The 18,792-nt window shown below is 44.2% G+C and overlaps 1 protein-coding gene across 3 annotated transcripts in view; it reads left to right on the plus strand.

The window, feature by feature from the left end:
* Window positions 1–18,477, plus strand: part of SYNDIG1L (synapse differentiation inducing 1 like) — an 88,894-nt gene extending 70,417 nt beyond the window's left edge. For 2 of the 3 annotated variants that reach the window (XM_033142694.1, XM_033142686.1), the window contains exons 2-4: window positions 5,733–6,210; window positions 9,780–9,917; window positions 18,265–18,477. In XM_033142694.1, the coding sequence (XP_032998585.1) occupies window positions 5,794–6,210; window positions 9,780–9,917; window positions 18,265–18,423 (714 nt within the window). In that variant the 5' untranslated portion in view covers window positions 5,733–5,793 and the 3' untranslated portion in view covers window positions 18,424–18,477. The remainder of the gene's footprint in view (window positions 1–5,732; window positions 6,211–9,779; window positions 9,918–18,264) is intronic. The other variant, XM_033142702.1, reaches the window with a different exon arrangement.
* The last annotated feature ends 315 nt before the right edge of the window (window positions 18,478–18,792 follow it).

Consider the following 18,792-nt stretch of genomic DNA (forward strand, 5'->3'; position numbering starts at 1 on the left):
GGCGCAACAGAACACCGAAACCAGAGCAGTGCACGGAAACGCCGTTTACCTTCCCGCCATAGCGGTACCTGTTTATCTACTTGTATTTTTTGGCGTGCTTTCGAACTGCTAGGTTGACAGGAGCTCGGACTGAGGAACAGGAGCCTCAGTGGTTTAGACCACATTGCCACCCAAGCAAATAAAACTGTGAGCTAAATGCCCCAGCCCCATTTTTGCCACAAAACGAGAGGAAACTGACAACTCCTTCAAGCTTCTGCTTCCCCTGCATCTCTGCAATTTGGAATCAGGTTGCTCTGCCTGTTCACACAGCCAGTCAGTCCCTACTCCAGCTCATGTCAGGTTGGTGGGTTTGCTTTGTGTTACTTACTCCTTATTTTACTCCATGATTGGGCAGTACTGGGATTTCACAAGAGTGCAGCAGTGGAAATATTTTCATTGAAAAGGCTGTCATTGGGTGTGACACATGCCAGGCTACTCTTCGCTGAAGGCCCCACCCCTGGGTCTTACGTTTCTGGTTGCCATACTACCCTTGCCCTTCATAGCTGCTTAAATCTGGCTGGGAGGGCATGACTGGGTGGGTTCTGGATGCAGTGAACAGGTCTCTGCATGAGGGGGTGGTGCCAGCCATCTTGATGGAGGCAATAGTGTGGCCATTATTGGGGAAAAACTACCCTGGATCTGATGGCATTTTACAACTACCACCCTTTGGGGGGGGCAAGGTACTTGAGATGGCTGTGATGATGCAGCTACATGCATTCCTGGGGAAAGCTGATTATCTGCAGAATACACTCATCCAAAGCCACCACTCTGGAGGGACCCATAGAAACACAGGTGATTAGCCTCATAGCAGGATAGCAGAATAATCCGTGAGCTGATAGCTTTTGTGCTCTTATTTAAAAGTCTGGCCTAACATGCATGACAATTGTAGGAATCTTTAAAAGGTGTTGGCATTAATCTCTGTCTAGAAATGTCACTCTCCAGTTAGGAAGCCTCTCCCCTTGGTCACATAAATCAGGGTGGCCTGTTAGTGGTGAGAGAAAAGGACTCTGCACAAGGCTTCACGGCACTGCCATATTTACTACTTTCAGAAGTAAACATTGGTGAGGCCTTTAGTACCAGATACAGGTACCAGATTAAAAATCAGCTGAGGGTATAGTCGGACTATGCTGAAATGGCAAAAATGACAGGGAAGATTAGAGATCAAGAAGATAATAAATTTAATAAAGAATGGGGAAAATTTATAAGTTACAGTGGTACCTCTCTGGTTACAAACGCTTCTGGTTACAAACGCTTCAGGTTATGAGCTCCACTAACCCGGAAGTAGCTGCTCCTGGTTGCGAATTTTGCCCCAGAATGCTAACGGAAATCGCGCGCCGGAGGCTCCATTAGCAAAAGTGCACCTCAGGATAAGAACGATTTCAGCTTAAGAACAGACCTCTGGAACGAATTAAGTTCATAACCAGAGGTACCACTGTACTTAAAAGAACACATTGGCAGGATTCTAAAAAAACACTTGCAATGTAGCTAGAACTATGGTGCGAATTAAGTATTAAGAAAATATGGAGAACATTATAAGATGCAGTTGGAAATGAATAATGATGGAAACCATGGAAGGGTGGAGAGAAGTTCGGGGATTCAGAGAATCCTATGTGTATGTGATTTAGTTGTGATGATATTTGTTAAAGGTAAAAATGAATAAAAAATATTTCACACAAAAAATCAATTGAGGGCAGGAGCAAACCTCCAACAGTTGGTTACTTGGAGGAAGGATAATCATTGCTTGTGTTGAAGTGAGGTTTTTGACAGTGCAGAAATACCTCGGTACAATCTCATGTAGGCTTTTGGCTCTGATGATTCCTTCCCCCCAATGTTTTACCCTCCCCATTCCTGAATTTGTTTAATCAAAATCGTCTGGTAATATTTTAATTTTCTTCAGCCACCAGAATAATTTCAGTGTGACTCTGTGTAATATACTTTCATCTGAACCGTGTTCATTAATTTGTGTTTTATCCATCTTCTTTTTTTTTAAAGACCATTAAGAAAGTTCTCTAGTAAAAGCAGGCAGAATGTTGAAACCTGCTGTGCTTAGCAGAACCCTTTCGCCAGCTCTGCATGCTGCTCTTTATCAGTCCTTCAGGCAGGCTTCAGTTCACTCAAGAATTTCCCCATCCATCTCAATTTAAGATAACGCTGGCAGAAAATTGTCATAAAACTAGCTCTCGAGGACTTTGCGAAAATATTAAAATTTGTTTGAACAAGAGGCATTCCTCACAAATCTCTTCTATTCTTTGCTGGATTCATATCCCCCAGATAAGTGATTTCACTGAACATTGCTTCACCAAAATATAATTTACATTTACATAAAATTAATTGTCCTCATCCCTATCCTTCCCTTCTTTATCAAACGTGGCACGATGGCATGGCAGTGTGATATCCCTGCAAATATCACAGTATGTAATATTAGTCAGTTAATAGACTATTCCAAGTTCATATGTGTATAAATACACAGAGGCATTATCAGATGCAATCCTGCTCCTGCTGAGGATAACAGCAACATGTTCATTGATTTTAATGAAGTAGGATATAAAGCTCTTGTGTATATATTAGGGTTGTACAATATTTTCATTGGGTTTCCCCTAATGTTTCTGTATAAAAATTGGCAGGACCTAACGGGTAGAATTGTTAGTTGGTTTAGTAGTTTAATATTCTGGAAAATTGTTGATTGCATCAAAGATATTTCATGTCATCCCCCCCAAAAAAGCTCTGCTTTCAAACTTTCAGCAAATAAAGTAATATGAAATAAAAATTCTATCACATACCACCAAGTTAATGAGTAAGACACTAGGGGACCTGTATCAGATGCAAGGGGGAAATGAAGTAAAACATTAGTCAAGGGCAGGAGCAAACCCCCAACAGCATTGGTGAGATGGGGGGGGGGGCATAAAAAATCAGCTGAGGGCAGGAGGAAACTTCCAACAGTTAGTTACATGAAGGAAGGATAATCAACACCTTGCTTGTGTTGAAGTGAGGTCAGTGGCAGTGCAGAAATGCCTCTATACAATCTTTTGCACTGCTATATCAACTTGCTAGAGGGCAGGGCTGCTGACCTGCTCTCTGTGGAACTGTAGCATCACCAAGTATGGATAGCTGCAATATCTCCTAACCATCAGGTCAGCTGGAATCAACTGATATAAGGGACTCGTAGGATTCCATAGCAATAAGGCTGCAAGGTGTGTTGCAGGACCAGCTGCAGGCTGCCTGAGGTGCTTTTGGAGTGGCCCAGCCTATGTGTTTCCTTGATAACCAGTTTTGCCTCCTGACCACAAACCCAGATATAGAAACATAGAATTGTAGAGTTGGAAGGGACCCTGAGAGTCATCTAGTCCAACCCCCTGGCAAAGCAGGAATCCTGACCACAGCTGTTCGCACTGATCCACTGCACCCCCTGAGGACTGCATGATGTTACACGATGGTATGTGATACAGTGGTTTCAGTGATGCAGTAGAGCACAGGCCCAAGGGGGGGAGTAAATAACAACAACAACAACAACAACAACAACAACAATAATAATTTTATACCCTGCCCATCTGGCTGGGTTTCCCGAGCCACTCTGGGCGGCTTCCAACAGAATATTAAAATACAATAATCTATTAAACATTAAAAGCTTCCCTAAACAGGGCTGCCTTCAGATGTCTTCTTAAAGTCTGGTAGTTGGTTTTCTCTTTGACATCTGGTGGGAGGGTGTTCCACAGGGAGGGTGCCACTACTGAGAAGGCCCTCTGCCTGGTTCCCTGTAACTTGGCTTCTTGCGGCGAGGGAACTGCCAGAAGGCCCTCGGCACTGGACCTCAGTGTCTGGGTAGAACGATGGGGATGGAGACGCTCCTTCAGGTATACTGGGCCGAGGCCGGTCCAGTATACCTGAAGGGGGGGCTGTTGGTTTTCTGTAACACAGCTGCACTGTTAGTAAATGTTGCACAATCCCTGGCATCTCTGGATGGAGCCAGGAGAGAACTCTGTCTGCAGTCCTGGACAGGTCCTGCCAATTAGTGTGGACAATACTGAGCTAGATGGACCCAGTGGTCTTACTCAGTATGGCAGCTTCCTGTGTTCCTAGGCACTAGATATAAAAATATAACTACATAGACAAGATCCCATGAGAGTGACAGTACTTCCATAGCAAGCAGCCTTTCAGTTTTCTTTTTTCATTCTCATTATTCCCACCCTCACCTTGTGAGCTTCAGAAATCTTGCTGCAGTTTTGTGTGGTGGTTTTTAGCATGCAAAATATATTACATTTACTGGCATCACTCACAAATGAAAGGGCTGTAATTTGCAGCATGTCCCGCTTGTTTATAATGCAAGGAGGGTTTCTGCAGGGGATGCCAACCTCAGGTCTATGCCAGGGCCATCTGTTATTCACTGTAGTTCTCCAGGAAGTTATGACCCAGCATGAAGAATACACTGCACATTTACATCAGTTTCTCCTTCCCTTTCTCAAGCTGCCAAGGAGAAAGGGCAGCGCTCAACACATGCTAACCATCATGATGGCTTTGACCTTATCATCTTATCACATGGTTCATAGTCTGATCTTACTACCTGCCACAATGAATCTTGACAAGAAGACTCAAATAAAGGCATTTTCAAGCCATATTTTGGCAGGCTGCGGAGAGACGTACATGCATTCGTGGACAGTAGCACAGCCAAATGCTTTCATTTACCATCAAAAACAGGGCATGTCCATACCAAGCTCCTGTTTCTCATCACTGAGCTCTTCTGATTTTTGATTGCCCAATTATACAAGTGCCATATAACACACAGTCCAGATATTTAGTACTTTGGTGGTTTCAGTACAGTACATTGCAGATTTCATTTTCCGCTGCAGCATTTTAACAGCCAACTTTTCAGATTTTCACATAGATATAGGTTGTTAAGACCTTTAGGTCTCCCAGTATTAAGCACTCACAATTGTGTTCTCCCCCCCCCCTCTACCCCTCCCAGAATGGATAGACTACAACCTTAAGTAAGTTTAAATGCTTTACTTACAGTAATCAGAACTTACAGTTCATGCATCATTCAGTGCTACAGCAGAAACAACACAAGTAAGGCATTCTTGGTTACAAAATACAGAAGCTGGCCTCAAACATGTAGCCTGAAACTGGAGCCCCAGCCTCAGACATCTTCTCAGTTACATGGTTCACAGAGGAGAGAGGGGAAGGAAGGAAGGAAAGAAAGAAGGAAGGAAGGAAGGAGGAAACAAACCTTACTTACTCCCTCCCTCCCTGAGGGTGAGGGATTGTGACCTAGACGTGCCTTCTCTAGAAATTTACAGCTCTGCGGTCCTTAAAATTTCAGCACACATCTGAAAGAGATCTCCATCAACTTTCCCTCAAAGTACTAAAGTTTAGGTTCTCTGAGTCAAGGTGCATGCTGGAATTTATCTTATATGACTTCAATCCCAGTATTTCCATCATCACAGACATGCCCTAGTGCTAGTTAACATAACACGGTTATTGCTCTTGAACCACTTACTCCAGGGATGGGAAGCCTGTTGCCCTCCAGATGTTGTTGGTGTACAGCTCCCATTATCCCTGACCACGGGACATGTTGGCTGGGACCAATGGGACTCCCACGACAGCTGGAGGACCAAAGGCTCCCCACACCTGACTTAACGAGCTTCTATATTTTATGTGCCCTCTAATTCTGCCTCTTTTTTCTTTCATTTGTTCTTCAGGGTTGTTTGTTCTCTGTCATCCATCTGTCTTAGAAGCACCTCGCACAGAGCTTTCAGCAAAATGGAAAGTGTGAGTGAACTCCAGAATCCCCTGTTGGCCAAGAACAATGGACACCTTCATGGCAGTTACAGTTACCACCAGGATTATCCTGGCCACCGTTGCCAGGGTAAACTGTACTCCTATATCTTCCAAAATTCTGGCAATGCAAGGACTCACCAACTGCTGGATGCTAGTTCTCTTCAGCTGGCTGTTGAAGCATTGTACGGCCCAAATTTCATCCTGGTGAAGGATGAGACCAGTGTCAAAGTCAAGGACAACAAAGGTGAGAGTTGTGAGACAGCCTTCGTGGGAAACAAAGAGCATCCTGCTGAGACCTCTGATGTGCAAGAAACACAAGGGAGGTCCCTGATGGAAAATGACATCAAAATCCAGACAGTGTCCTATGAAGTGGAAGAAGAGGAATTGCAGGAATATGAGGTAAATTTTGGAGGTTGTGAACCTACCTTGGGAATTATTTATGAGTAACCATGCTTAGGACAGAGAAGTAAATATAGAAAATATAATAATTGTGATGTATGTACATGATGGTAGGAAGAACTGAGGTAAATGTTGAATGGGAACTTCTCACACCTGAGAGACAGCTTTCCTTATTTCTGAGGAATTAAGCCTGAGGGTTTAATGCAGGGGTGAGCAACTGTGGTCTTAGGCCTCAGCTTAAATTTAGGTCACCCTCAGCCTGATTTCAAAAACCCTCTGCAAGCGATCAGTTCAGACCTCCTGGCAAGAGGAGAAAGAGAAACCATGCCTTCTTTTGGTTCTGGCCCCACATGTCACTAGCTTCAGCTGCACCCAGAGTTGCCATGCAGCCCCTGACAGATTACCCCAAAGAGAATGCCCCCTCAAAAGAAAAAGAAAAAGGTTTTCCACCATAATGTAATACATTAAGAATAATATGACTAGAAATAATTATAGAGGGGCGTGTAGTTAGAATGAATTATTTTAATAAGCTTGTTTTAGGCTCACATCCAGAATTTCTAATCCATTTTAGCTCACGATTTATCAATTTTAGTCCTAATGCAACTGAGGGACATTGCTAAAGATGAAAAACGGCCCTGTTTCACTGGCACTCAAGAAAAATTATTTTCCAGGGAAATCCCAAATCCCCAGCTAGTGAGCTGAGAATTTAGTTTGAGAGGGAAAATGATAATCTATTTCCATTCAGTGATTTCTGTTAGGATTTTGCCCCACCACGTCCGAGTGGCCGGAGAACATGTGGTTTATTATATAAACTCTGCAAAAGCTTTTCCTCTGCCACCTTTCTTCTCCTGTGTGAAACTGTTAAGAAGGAGGAGAGAATATGTGAAAGTACAGCTGAAAAGAAGAAGGTCAAATGAGAGAGTGGGGAGTGAGGGAAGGCTGTAAAATACTTAACGAGAGGAAGAGTAGGAGGGTGAAAACGCTACTTAAATGCCATGGTGGCGATAGATGTCCTAGAAATATTATATCAAGACGACGTTGGCAGAAGCAGCTTTCGGTCAGGGAAGAGAGAAATCAGTGGGACACCTATTGCTTCGCATCAAGGGTTGGAGCTGACAGCAGTGAGTGGGGGCTTCTAACATGGTTTCTGTTATTATTATCATCACTTCCAGCATCATCACTGTTATTATTATATTGCAGCTTTCTGGGTTACTATTTCACACTGAGTTATTTAATAACGAAAGTGTCCTTAAGCACACTTAACTTGAAAGCAACTTCCATTAAAACGAATGGAACTTTCTTCCAAGTGAATAAGCTTGGGATTGAGCTATAAAGCAACGGCAGCCGGCAGTATGGTACAAATCAGACAGTTGCAATTCTTTATCATCTGGTCCCAAGGTGGCACTTGGGAACGGGTTTCTTTATCGGAAGAGATGCCTCTTGTTGAGGCATCGCCTCCGACATTATCAGGAAGTAGCTCCAGAAGGGATAGGACACACACACAAAAAATAGATGTTTATTCCATTTTACTATAAGTATAGGCTGGTATCTCCATTTATTTAAATTGACAAGTCTTGGTGTTTCAGTTTTTCAGAAATAATCTAAAAGGTATTCAAGACTTGTCTCCCCTTCTTAATACTGGGGATCTTCCTGGTAGTGTCAATAGTAACTGTATCCTTTCTATGGCAATTTGGTGATATAGCCATGAATCCAACCATCCTTTAATCTCCGAAATTCTCTATGTCAACTTGTCAGTCTAAATCTGGGGCCCTCAACACGGTGCTGGTGGACACAGTAGCACCCTCAGACACACACCTCTTAGCACCCATCAAGGCACCTTGCCACTCTCGTTTTTTACTGTTTCTTTTACTGGGACGGTGGTTGGGGGTTTGCCTGTTGATGTAGCTTTCTTTCTTTGGATGCTGTTCTAACTTGTTTTATCAAGGCAAGGATTTCCACTTGTGCAATGGAACTGCCCCCCCCCCCCCGCTCCCTGTGTATGCCTTATATGGTACCCTTCCAAAATCTGCTCCAGAGGTTTTGGAGGAAACCCAGAACAGATTTAGGGAGTGCACAGGAGAGGAGAAGTGAGGAATTCAGTTGCACTTGTGGAAATCCTTGCTCTGGTGGTACGAGTCAGTTGGATACTGTTCGGGGGTGGGGTGAGTTGAGGAGGATAAATGTTTTGGAGTGAGGTATTTTATGGTGTCCACAATAGTTTCTTAAACCTCCAATTTTGCTTCTGGGCCCAAAAAGACCCCTGGCCTACATATTCCATTACTCTTTTGATTCATAGCTGGGTAGTTAAAGTACCAGTAATTTCCGTTCTCAGGATTGACACAGCCAGACTTAATTGTCCATTTTAATAATTCTCATAGTCATTGAGGAATGTGACAGATTCAAATTCTCAGTATTCTTACACAGGGAAAGCCCCTTAGAATTAAGGGTCTCTCTGAAACAAGTGATTTGAGGACATCTTTGCTGAGCTGGCATAATACCAGCTTCCTCTATTTAACCATCCATCTTAATTATCCAGCTCAATTATGTTTGTATGGATTATTTGTTTAGATTTCCAAGTGCATTCGTCAGTTGCACGTTTTTTTGATATTGTGTTTTAGGATAAGCATGTTGTAAGACAAGATACATATAGAAGAATGCCAGTAATGCATAGATTGCTGAAAACCACAAGTTTCTTACTCCCAATAGTCTCACTGAAGTCCTACTGAGGTCTATGAAATACCTGCCAGACCACTCCAGATTAAATGGTTTGTGGAATGAAGCCAAGAAGATTATTCTCAATCAGCATACTAAGCAGTACATCTGCTGCCTAATAGACATCAAGTATTTTCAGTCTGAAGACAGGGAAATACGGTGATGATTGAGGTGGTGCCCTGTAAATCATCTCTGTTGGACACCCAGTTCTCAAAAGATCGTTCATATTAGCCGCTGTTCCTTGGCAGATAAACATCCTAGCTCATAGAGGCTGACTCTGTATCACTTGAACAGGGCCGTCTCGTCATAGGAGCTGGGTGGCGCGGTGCACCAGGGCGCCAGGCCCCCCAGGGGCACCCCTGCGAGCCCGCCAGCATACCGGGCGGCCCCTCCCCAACCCGTGCCCGCCCCCGTCGGCAGGCGAAGTGCAAGCCGGCTGCCCTCCGGAGCCCCAGCTGGAGCGCTGGGAAGGGTGCGCAAAGCCCCGCACCGTTCCAGCGCCACGCCCCTCATCCCCCGCTCGCCCACCCCCCCCTCCCGAGGGGCAGTCAGCGCGGGAGGGAGGTGGGCGGAGAGGCGGCCCACCAGGGGCGCCGAGGGATCATCGCGCCAGGGCAGCCGATCCCTTTAAGACGGCCCTGCACTTGAATGTGTGATGGACTCGTCCCGCCGAGACTGCATCACAGCGCTTCCTGCCCCATGAAGTTCATCTGCCTGCTGCTGTATATCAGGAGAGAAAGTGTTGTCACAGCAGCAACATCAAACATGTGTAGTGTAAATTGATTACATGTTCTGCTGCTGCTGAAAACTCTGTGGGTCAGACTTACAGTGTGCCGTTGCCTTGATTTGCTTTCCAGAGTGACTCCTCGAGTGACAGCGAGAGTGAAGATCATTTTCTGATGCTTCCCCCACGAGACCACCTGGGCTTGGCTATTTTTTCAATGCTCTGTTGTTTCTGGCCTCTGGGAATTGCTGCTTTCTACTTTTCTCAAGGGGTAAGAATTTGCGTGTGCTGGTGTTTCCTGCTATGTACTGTGTTCTTCTTGTCTTAGGGAACTATTTTGTTAAAAGCCTGTCAGGGCTGGATTCACTACTGTGCCAAGTATATTGCAGTCCCTGCTAACATGAAATTATCTGGGAAGTTGCTGGGATGTGGGGTGTTTCCTTCAGTGTGTGTGTGTGTGTGTGTCTAGCTACCTAGTGCCAACCCAAAACATGTTGGTGGAAAAAAAATGCAAATGTCACTCCATATTTTACTATAAATTTCCACCACAGGGAAATTTTTGCCACCATGCATCCCTCACCTCCCCCTTTATATGCTACCCCCAAATTTGTCCTCATTCTATCAAATGATAGGGCTGGTCTTGTATCAGGCTCAAAACAGTGCTTGGATCCCCATCACATGGCAAGGGAGCAGTGTCCACGTTGTCATGAAGGATACCCAGCATCAGAAGCCGACAGGATTTGCTCCCTGCATTGCAGCGCATTTCAAGTGCGACTTATGGGAGTGCATGGGTGCATTGCTTTATGTGTGAAAGTCACATGGGACTCAACTGATAGCTCCTAATAGGATCAACTGTTCTTTAAAGCAACACTGAAACCTCACAAGGTAACCGTAAGCACTGCTATTCCCAACCTGTAAGAAAAAGAAGCTGAACTATCCAGAAGGAAAGATGGATCGGACCGTGAAATGGCCGCAACTCGAAGTGCTGCCTCTGCGCAGGCACGCAGCGTGATTTGGCGCTTCCGCGCATACGCAAAGCACGATTTAGTGTTTCTGCGCATGCACGAGCTGCGAAACCCGGAAGTAACCCGTTCCGGTATTTCCGGCTTGCCGCAGGACGTAACGCAAAAAGACGCAACATGAAGTGGACGCAACATGAGGTATGACTGTACACATTGAATAGCTGTGCAAAAAAGAGTTTTTGGCAAGTACAGCCTTTCCACTTTTATTCATAGACTAAATTTTCTATACTGTCAACATTTAAAAAAAAATCATGGCAGTAAGCAGCATAAAATCAATCATGAAACTACATTCGTAAAACAAGGCCACAGTGAGAACAAGATACTGGACTAGATGAGGCACTGGGCTAATCTAGCAGGCTCTTGTGTGCTTAAAAGACATCACAAATCTCTAGATAACATTAATACATCAACGAAGCTGGACCACCTCTAAAGGAAAGGTGAACAGAAGAGTTTGAAAGAAGTGCCTTAATGCCAATGCCATAGGTGCCTACCTGATGTTCCCTGGAAGCGCATTCCAAAGGGTAGGTGCCACCACACTAAAGGCCCTGGGGTTTTTTTTTGAGCATAAGAGAAACTTGAGGAGCATACAGCATACAGCACTAGTAAAGAGTGTCTCCTCCAAGGATTAAATTGGCCAGGCAAGATACAGTTTTCCCAGAGATAACCCATTGCTCAGGGCTTTATATACCCATAGCAAAAGCCTTAAAGTTGCCCTAGTAATGTATTAGTAGATAGCATAGCTGACAACCTTCCCCTTTTTTGCGGGAAATTCCCCTATCAGTACTATACTATAGACTATCGTACTGATAGGGGAATTCCCCGCAAAAAAGGGGAAGGTTGTCAGCTATGGTAGATAGTGCAGATCTTCCAGCACAGGCATTACAAAGAACACCCACTTCAGCAGCCTTGCATCATCGCAAACAGATCTCTGCTGATCATCCCTCTTCTAACTGTTAAAAGTTACAGGAGCCCACTCTCCTTTGGCTTCTGGCTGCTCTCCTTGTAAATGAAACACCCGTTTCTGCATTTTATTTAGTTAAAGGATCCTGCTGTCTGACAAATTGTCAGAGTAACTTAAATAAAGTATATTCCAGCAAAGTACAGTCTACCCAGAAGGTAAACCTGAACTTCATTCACGTATCGGAATGGAGAGAAGAAAGGAGAACATTACATGCAGGAAGGGAGAAGGGCAGACAGAGAACTCCACATACAGCCAAGCACATTTAACAGCCACCATCTCAGGAGAATTTATTTTTACTGTTCCTGGCACACACACAAAATGCTATTCCTTAAGCATTATTTTTAGCCATATATCAATCCTCTGCTACATCACTCCAGCCACAGAATGGCAAAGCTCTGTGACAGATGGCCAAGAGCCTTCAACATGGTCAGTGAAAACTTGTCAGCAGCAGGGGCACAGCTCTGGGCCTTTCTTCAGAGCAGGAGCAATTACATCATCTCCCGGAGTGCCAGGGTAACTGATCGACTTTCCTTGCTCTAGGAAGAGAATGAGGTGATGATGAGCCTTTCAAGTTTTACATTTGTCTTTGAAAACTTAGCAGTAAGGAAGTCAGAGAATAATCATGCAGAGGCTCTAAAATTCTTTCATTTTCTTTGATGGTGATTTCATACCAATGGTTTAAGTGGTATAATTTCCTTGCAAGTTTTTTTTCTAATTAAAAGCTAAATGTTGCACTTCAGCTGTCTCAATGTGTTTTACAAGTTATTAAAGCTCATTGTGTTTTACAAGCCGAACCTCTGTGGTCAGAAATAAGCACCAGTGAGTTCATTGGAGCTTATTTCTAAGTAACTATGCATGGAATTGCAGTCATGCTACAGAGAATAGTAAGATGTGTTATCTTGTCTTAAGTCTAGCTAGGAACCTGCAGAAGCGCACAGCCTTGTGAGTATAGGGCAGTGGTGGGGAACCTGTGGCCCTCCAGAAGTTGTTGGACTCCAACTCCCATCAGCCCCAGCTAATATGGCCAGTGAACAGGGATGATGGGAGCTGCGGTTGAATAACATATGGAGGGCCACAAGCTTCCTGTCCCTGCTGTAAGGGCAGTCATAATGAGCTGCTGTTCTTCAAAATTTACCGCTACACCATATTTCAAATACAACCTCACCAGTGATTTACACCATGATATAAAAATTTCCCTGTATTTAGTCAAGAAAAGGAAAGAAACCTGCCAAGCACATCCAAAAAATAGCTTGTAAATCACATTATGATTATCCAATATTCAAAGTCTTTTTTCCTCTCTCCTTTCAAGTCTCAAAGCCGACAATGTAGCCACCCTGGCTATACTCACTACAATAGATGGGCAGGATATACAGCTGCTTAAATAAACAAAAATATTGTCCCCAAACTTTGTATTCATGAATTGAACGGCAATTCTACTATTCTTTTTCATCCTACATCGTCACCCAATTCTTCCCTGCTCTGACAATGCTTCTGAGCTTGTTCTCATTCACAAATTTCACCAGTAACTTCCTGTTCTTCTCCTCAGGATCCATAATGAATGGGGAATGTGTCTCTCAATAGTGACTGCAGAGGATATTCACTTGTCAGGAAGGTGCCCTATACCAATTCAGACCATTGGTGCATCTAGTTTAGTATCACCATTACTGAGGGACGCGGGTGGCGCTGTGGTCTAAACCACTAAGCCTCTTGGGCTTGCCAATTGGAAGGTCAGCGGTTCAAATCCCCGCAATGGGGTGAGCTCAAGTTGCTCTGTCCCAGCTCCTGCCAACCTAGCAGTTCAAAAGCACACCAGTGCAAGGAAATAGGTACCGCTATGGCGGGAAGGTAAACAGCGTTTCCGTGTGCTCTGGTTTCCACCACGGTGTTCCTTTGCGCCAGAAGCAGTTTAGTCATGCTGGCCACATGACCCAGAAAGCTGTCTGTGGACAAACACCGGCTCCCTCGGCCTGAAAGCGAGATGAGCGCCGCAACCTCATAGTCGCCTTTGACGGGACTTAACCGTTCAGGGGTCTCTACCTTTACTGACTAACAGTGGCTCACCAGAATTTCCTTTTCCCAAGCCCTTCTTGGAGATGCCAGGGATTAAAACTTTGACTTTCTGCATGCAAAGCAAATGCCATGGTCCTTCCCCAACCCTCCTGATTGAACGCTTGCCCTTCACATTCAGCATAACTCTTTGTCTGATTCCCCTTTCTCACCCATCCTTTCCAGTTTAAGTAGTAAAATTCCTTTGCTTGACTGAGATCCAAATCGATTATATCAACTACAATTTCCTAGTATTGTCTCTGTAGAGAGCGCTAAGAAATCTGTAAGATGTTGCTAGTCTCCCATTATCCCTGAACATTGGCTATGCTAGCTGGGGTTCTTAGAAGTTGGAGTCCACAAGTATCTGGTTGGCTACAGGTATCCCTGTCTCCACTGTAGAGAAAACTGTCCATTACATGTTTATGCCAGTGGTTCTTTACTGACCTCTGTTGCGCTACATTGTAATCAAACTCACCCAACAGAAGACAGATTCAGAATGAGCAAGATATGAATAAAATATTATTTGTGTGTTTCAATAAAGACTCATTTACAGCTCACTTTTATTTTACTTATAGGATTTCTACCATCATCTTACCACATCTAGCTTCAAGGCAGCTTACAATACAAAATTAAAACTTTACTATTATTATTATTTTTAAAAATCAATAAAAACAATAAAAACAGCAGGAGAAAATAACACAGCTAAAAAGCTAGCGGGTAAAATGAATTAAAATAGGGTGCCTATTGCAGTGCCTTCCAGATCTTATTGGACTCCAGCTTCCATCAGCCCCAGCCGGTATGGCAAAAGATGACAGCAGTAGCTCAAAATAGAAAAATTCCTTCCAGTAGCACCTTAGAGATCAACTAAGTTTGTTCTTGGTATGAGCTTTCGTGTGCCTGCACACTTCTGAAGAAGTGTGCATGCACACGAAAGCTCAACCAATAACAAACTTAGTTGGTCTCTATGGTGCTACTGGAAGGAATTTTTTTATTTTGTTTCAACTATGGCAGACCAACACGGCTACCTACCTGTAACTAGCAGTAGCTCAACAAATTCTGGAGGTCACTGTGGCAAAGTTATGCCTTGCCCTAACCTGTTCCCTTACGATTCTCAAGTTCTCTAGACCTCCATCACATCCCCAGTCCAACGCAGAAGCTGAGGACAGATTGTGGTCTGGTCGGATAGAAAGACAACTGTGGCAGGAACTGACACTATCACAATCCCATCTCCCAACTTTTAAGCTTCTTGGCTACTGTAGTGTCTCTGATTAGCTGCTGGGAGCCATCTGTCAATCACAACCCACCTGAGTCAAGATCCCTTTAAGGTAGCATATTGCTAACATTCCTTTGTCCCTTATCCTACAACCAGCTCCTGAAGCTACCAACTCGAATGATAACCATAAGAGTAAGCTTTGCTATGTTCGCTTGCTTAGGATAGGATCATCTAGGCCAGTACTGTGCATACTCTCTGTTTCCCCCACTTTCCCTCCTTTTTAAATACTCCTCCATAATAAACTGCTTAATTGGATTTCTGAGCTATATTGTATTCTGTAAACACTCAATGCCTATCTTTCCCCCCATGTTACTGAGACTGGACTATGCTACTGATCTAAAGTTCCTGGGAGTAAAGGAGGGATGATGGGCTAAAATTGCCAGGTAGGAGATGGATTTCTGCTGGCAGTCCCCTTACTCCCAAGACAGCCACCAAAAGGTAGTAGGTATTTTGCACCCCTTACCCCAGGTGGCAAATAAGTGGCCGGGAGAGAAAGATGTAGGGTGGGTCACCTGTTGCTAGTGAGCTACCCCACGTGGTTGGGTCTGGCCATCCTTCACAGGCACCACATTGGTTATTATCCCTGAATCAAAACATCAAAATCATGAAAAGCAAAAAAGTGCCACAAATCTTAAAAGTCATTTAAGGCATAAGAGAAAAAGGATTTTTGTCTGTTACCTAAAACAGAGAGGTCAAATAAGACACCAGTTTCATCATGTGTTTAGAGAAGGAATTCCAAAAATTGGTGGAACCACCCCCAAAACAAAAGCCAATTAAGGAAGCCTGACAACACTAGCAAAAAGAGGGAGAATTCTTAATAGTAACACTGTTAATTATAGGAAAAGAAGAATAACAAATAATTGCTCTCAACTCAAGACAATAAGGAATTTCGTAGTGAGCGAGTGAGCAACATTATTAGAATTGTTGGGGGGAAATGTTTTGAAGAGGGATGAATCCATGCTTGCCAGCAGCACAAAAAGCATTAAGCTTTAGGGAATTACGTGGTCCTTTTGAAAGCTTTTATGCAGCTCGGAAATTAGGCAGTAAGATAACAGGTAGGATTAAATGCAAACAGGACCACTGTAAGGCACACTTTGAAGGAACGATGTTATCTGGTTGTAGGAGCTTGTGAATTGGCCCCTTGTGAGTCAAGGAGGGGCATGATTCTTTAGAACTGTGATTTTGGGGTCGTGAGCACAGCCTCCCCCAGGAGGAAACCATCATACATACTGGAAGGTGCTGAGGGCTGTGGTGGATTGGAGCTCCAAAGCAACAAAGGCATCTATGGCAAATGATGCAGCAGCCTGCCCAGTGTTCTGCACCAAGAGCTAAAGAGCTGCTACTCTTGTTGCCATAGCAACTGGAGCAACAGAAAGTAAGATTGACAGGTGGGAGCAGCAAGGCAAGTAGCACCATAGCGACAGAGATGTATCGTGTGGCCCCCTCCGAACTTGGAAGGCACAAGGGGATGTAGGGAGATATGGGGAGTGCCTGAAAGTATTCAAACCTTGGAATCTTTAAAGGCAAACATGCAAAGGCTAAAGCAGATTCCTCAATGATGCCTGGGGTGCCTAGGAGGCTGGAGAGCAAAGAGGAGGAACATAGTGAAGGCAACCCTCTCCCCATGAAAACTCTGGGAAGCAGAGGCAGATCCTCAGACTCATAGGCTCTTGACACCTGAGCTGTGCAAAATAGAAGCTGAAGGGCACATTCACAAAACTAAAAAACAAAAACCACCCTCTTCCACTCTTGGTTCAGCATTTTAGCTCAGGAGAAGATTCCTGGTAAAGTAGCTGTGGAGCTGACACGGGGAAGCCCCCTATTGACATTGTCCCCTGTTGGCACAGTATAGATTTGGTTAACACAAATTTGGTTCTGGAGAGTCCTGTGTGGACATGGCCTCAGAGATACTAAATTGTGAAGGAAAGGGAAAGCCTATAACAAGCAATGAGCTAACAAAGTGTTATTTGTTCTCACTGACGAGCTCAGTGAATTTGGGTCAGCTTATCTCCAAGGAAATATCCAGAAGAAGCAACATAATAGTCACTGAAGGGATGGACAAACATAAACACATTGGATCAGACCAAAATAGAACATTATGCATCTTTTTTTTCTCAGCGGTGGCTAACCAGATGCCTCTGAAAGTTCACACGTATGCATGCATGTATTGACCACCCAATAATGAATGTTCCATGGGTGGTTTACATGTAATAATTAAAACCACCAGCCATGACTCTCATTGAACAAATTGTTGTAATATAATATGTATTTTACATTACATTACAACATTACATGGTTGGAGGATGGATGGCAGCTAACGGGTTGAGGTTGAATCCTGACAAGACCGAAGTACTGTTTTGAAGGGACAGGGGGCGGGTGGGTGTGGGGGACTCCCTGGTCCTGAATGGGGCAACTGTGCCCCTGAAGGAGCAGGTGCGCAGCCTGGGAGTCTTTTTGGACTCACAGCTATCCATGGAGGCGGAGGTCAATTCTGTGTCCAGGGCAGCTGTCTACCAGCTCCATCTGGTACGCAGGCTGAGACCCTACCTGCCCATGGACTGTCTCACCAGAGTGGTGCATGCTCTGGTTATCTCCCGCTTGGACTACTGCAATGCGCTCTACGTGGGGCTACCTTTGAAGGTGACTCGGGAACTGCAATTAATCCAGAATGCAGCAGCTAGACTGGTGACTGGGAGTGGCCGCCGAGACTATATAACACCGGTCCTGAGAGATCTGCATTGTTTCCCAGTACATTTCCAAGCACAATGCTAAGTGTTGGGGCTGACCTTTAAAGCCCTAAACAGCCTCGGTCCTGTATACCTGAAGAAGCATCTCCACCCCCATCGTTCAGCCCAGACACTGAGGTCCAGCGCCGAGGGCCTTCTGGTGGTTCCCTCCCTGTGAGAAGCGAAATTACAGGGAACCAGGCAGAGGGCCTTTTTGGTAGTGGCGCCTGCCCTGTGGAACGCCCTCCCATCAGATGTCAAAAAGATAAACAACTATATGACATTTAGAAGACATCTGAAGGCAGCCCTGTTTAGGGAAGTTTTTAACAACTGATGTTTTAATGTATTTTTTACCTTATGTTGGAAGCCGTCCAGAGTGGCTGCGGAAACCCAGCCAGATGGGCAGGGTATAAATAAAATTATTATTATTATTATTATTATTATTATTATTATTATTATTATTATTATTCATTAACACGAAGTTTTGAGGAAGACAAAGCATTCTCTTTTCATTGAAAAACAGCTGATATTATTAGCCTTTGCGGTTATTGTACATTGATACAAATAATGCATTTATTGTTTGTTTCCAGACGAGTAAGGCTATCTCCAAGGGGGACTTTCACCTGGCAAGTTCTGCTTCCCGGCGAGCACTATTCCTTGCTGCGCTCTCTATCACCATTGGCACGGGAGTGTATGTTGGAGTGATTGTAGCACTGATTGCTTACCTATCTAAAGGTGGCCACGTATAGTAAAGAATTTCTGCATCAGATGGATAATTCTCTCGGATTACACACTTTCCTATGAAACACTATGCTTACAAGGATTTCTACGGAGCACTCCCTAAACAGAGATCTGTGCTCATACAGACTGTCTGTGTGGTCTCCTTCCTTTTTCTGATAAAACATATACTGTGACCTACTTTGTATCACGAACTGACAAGCTAAAGGGGAGTGGGGGTGGAGATCAGACTGAAAATCCTGGAATTATTTTTTTTTGAGACTGTCAGGAACAAAAAAAAAATGAATAGGACAGTTTTTAAAATGTTGTCTGCAGGGTGTTTTCAAACCAATGTCCACGTGTGCTAGACCTGGTGTTTGTGAAGTCCAGTCACCTGTCGG

Source organism: Lacerta agilis, chromosome 1 (assembly GCF_009819535.1).
Source record: "Lacerta agilis isolate rLacAgi1 chromosome 1, rLacAgi1.pri, whole genome shotgun sequence".
In the NCBI taxonomy this organism is placed as follows: Eukaryota; Metazoa; Chordata; class Lepidosauria; order Squamata; family Lacertidae; genus Lacerta; species Lacerta agilis.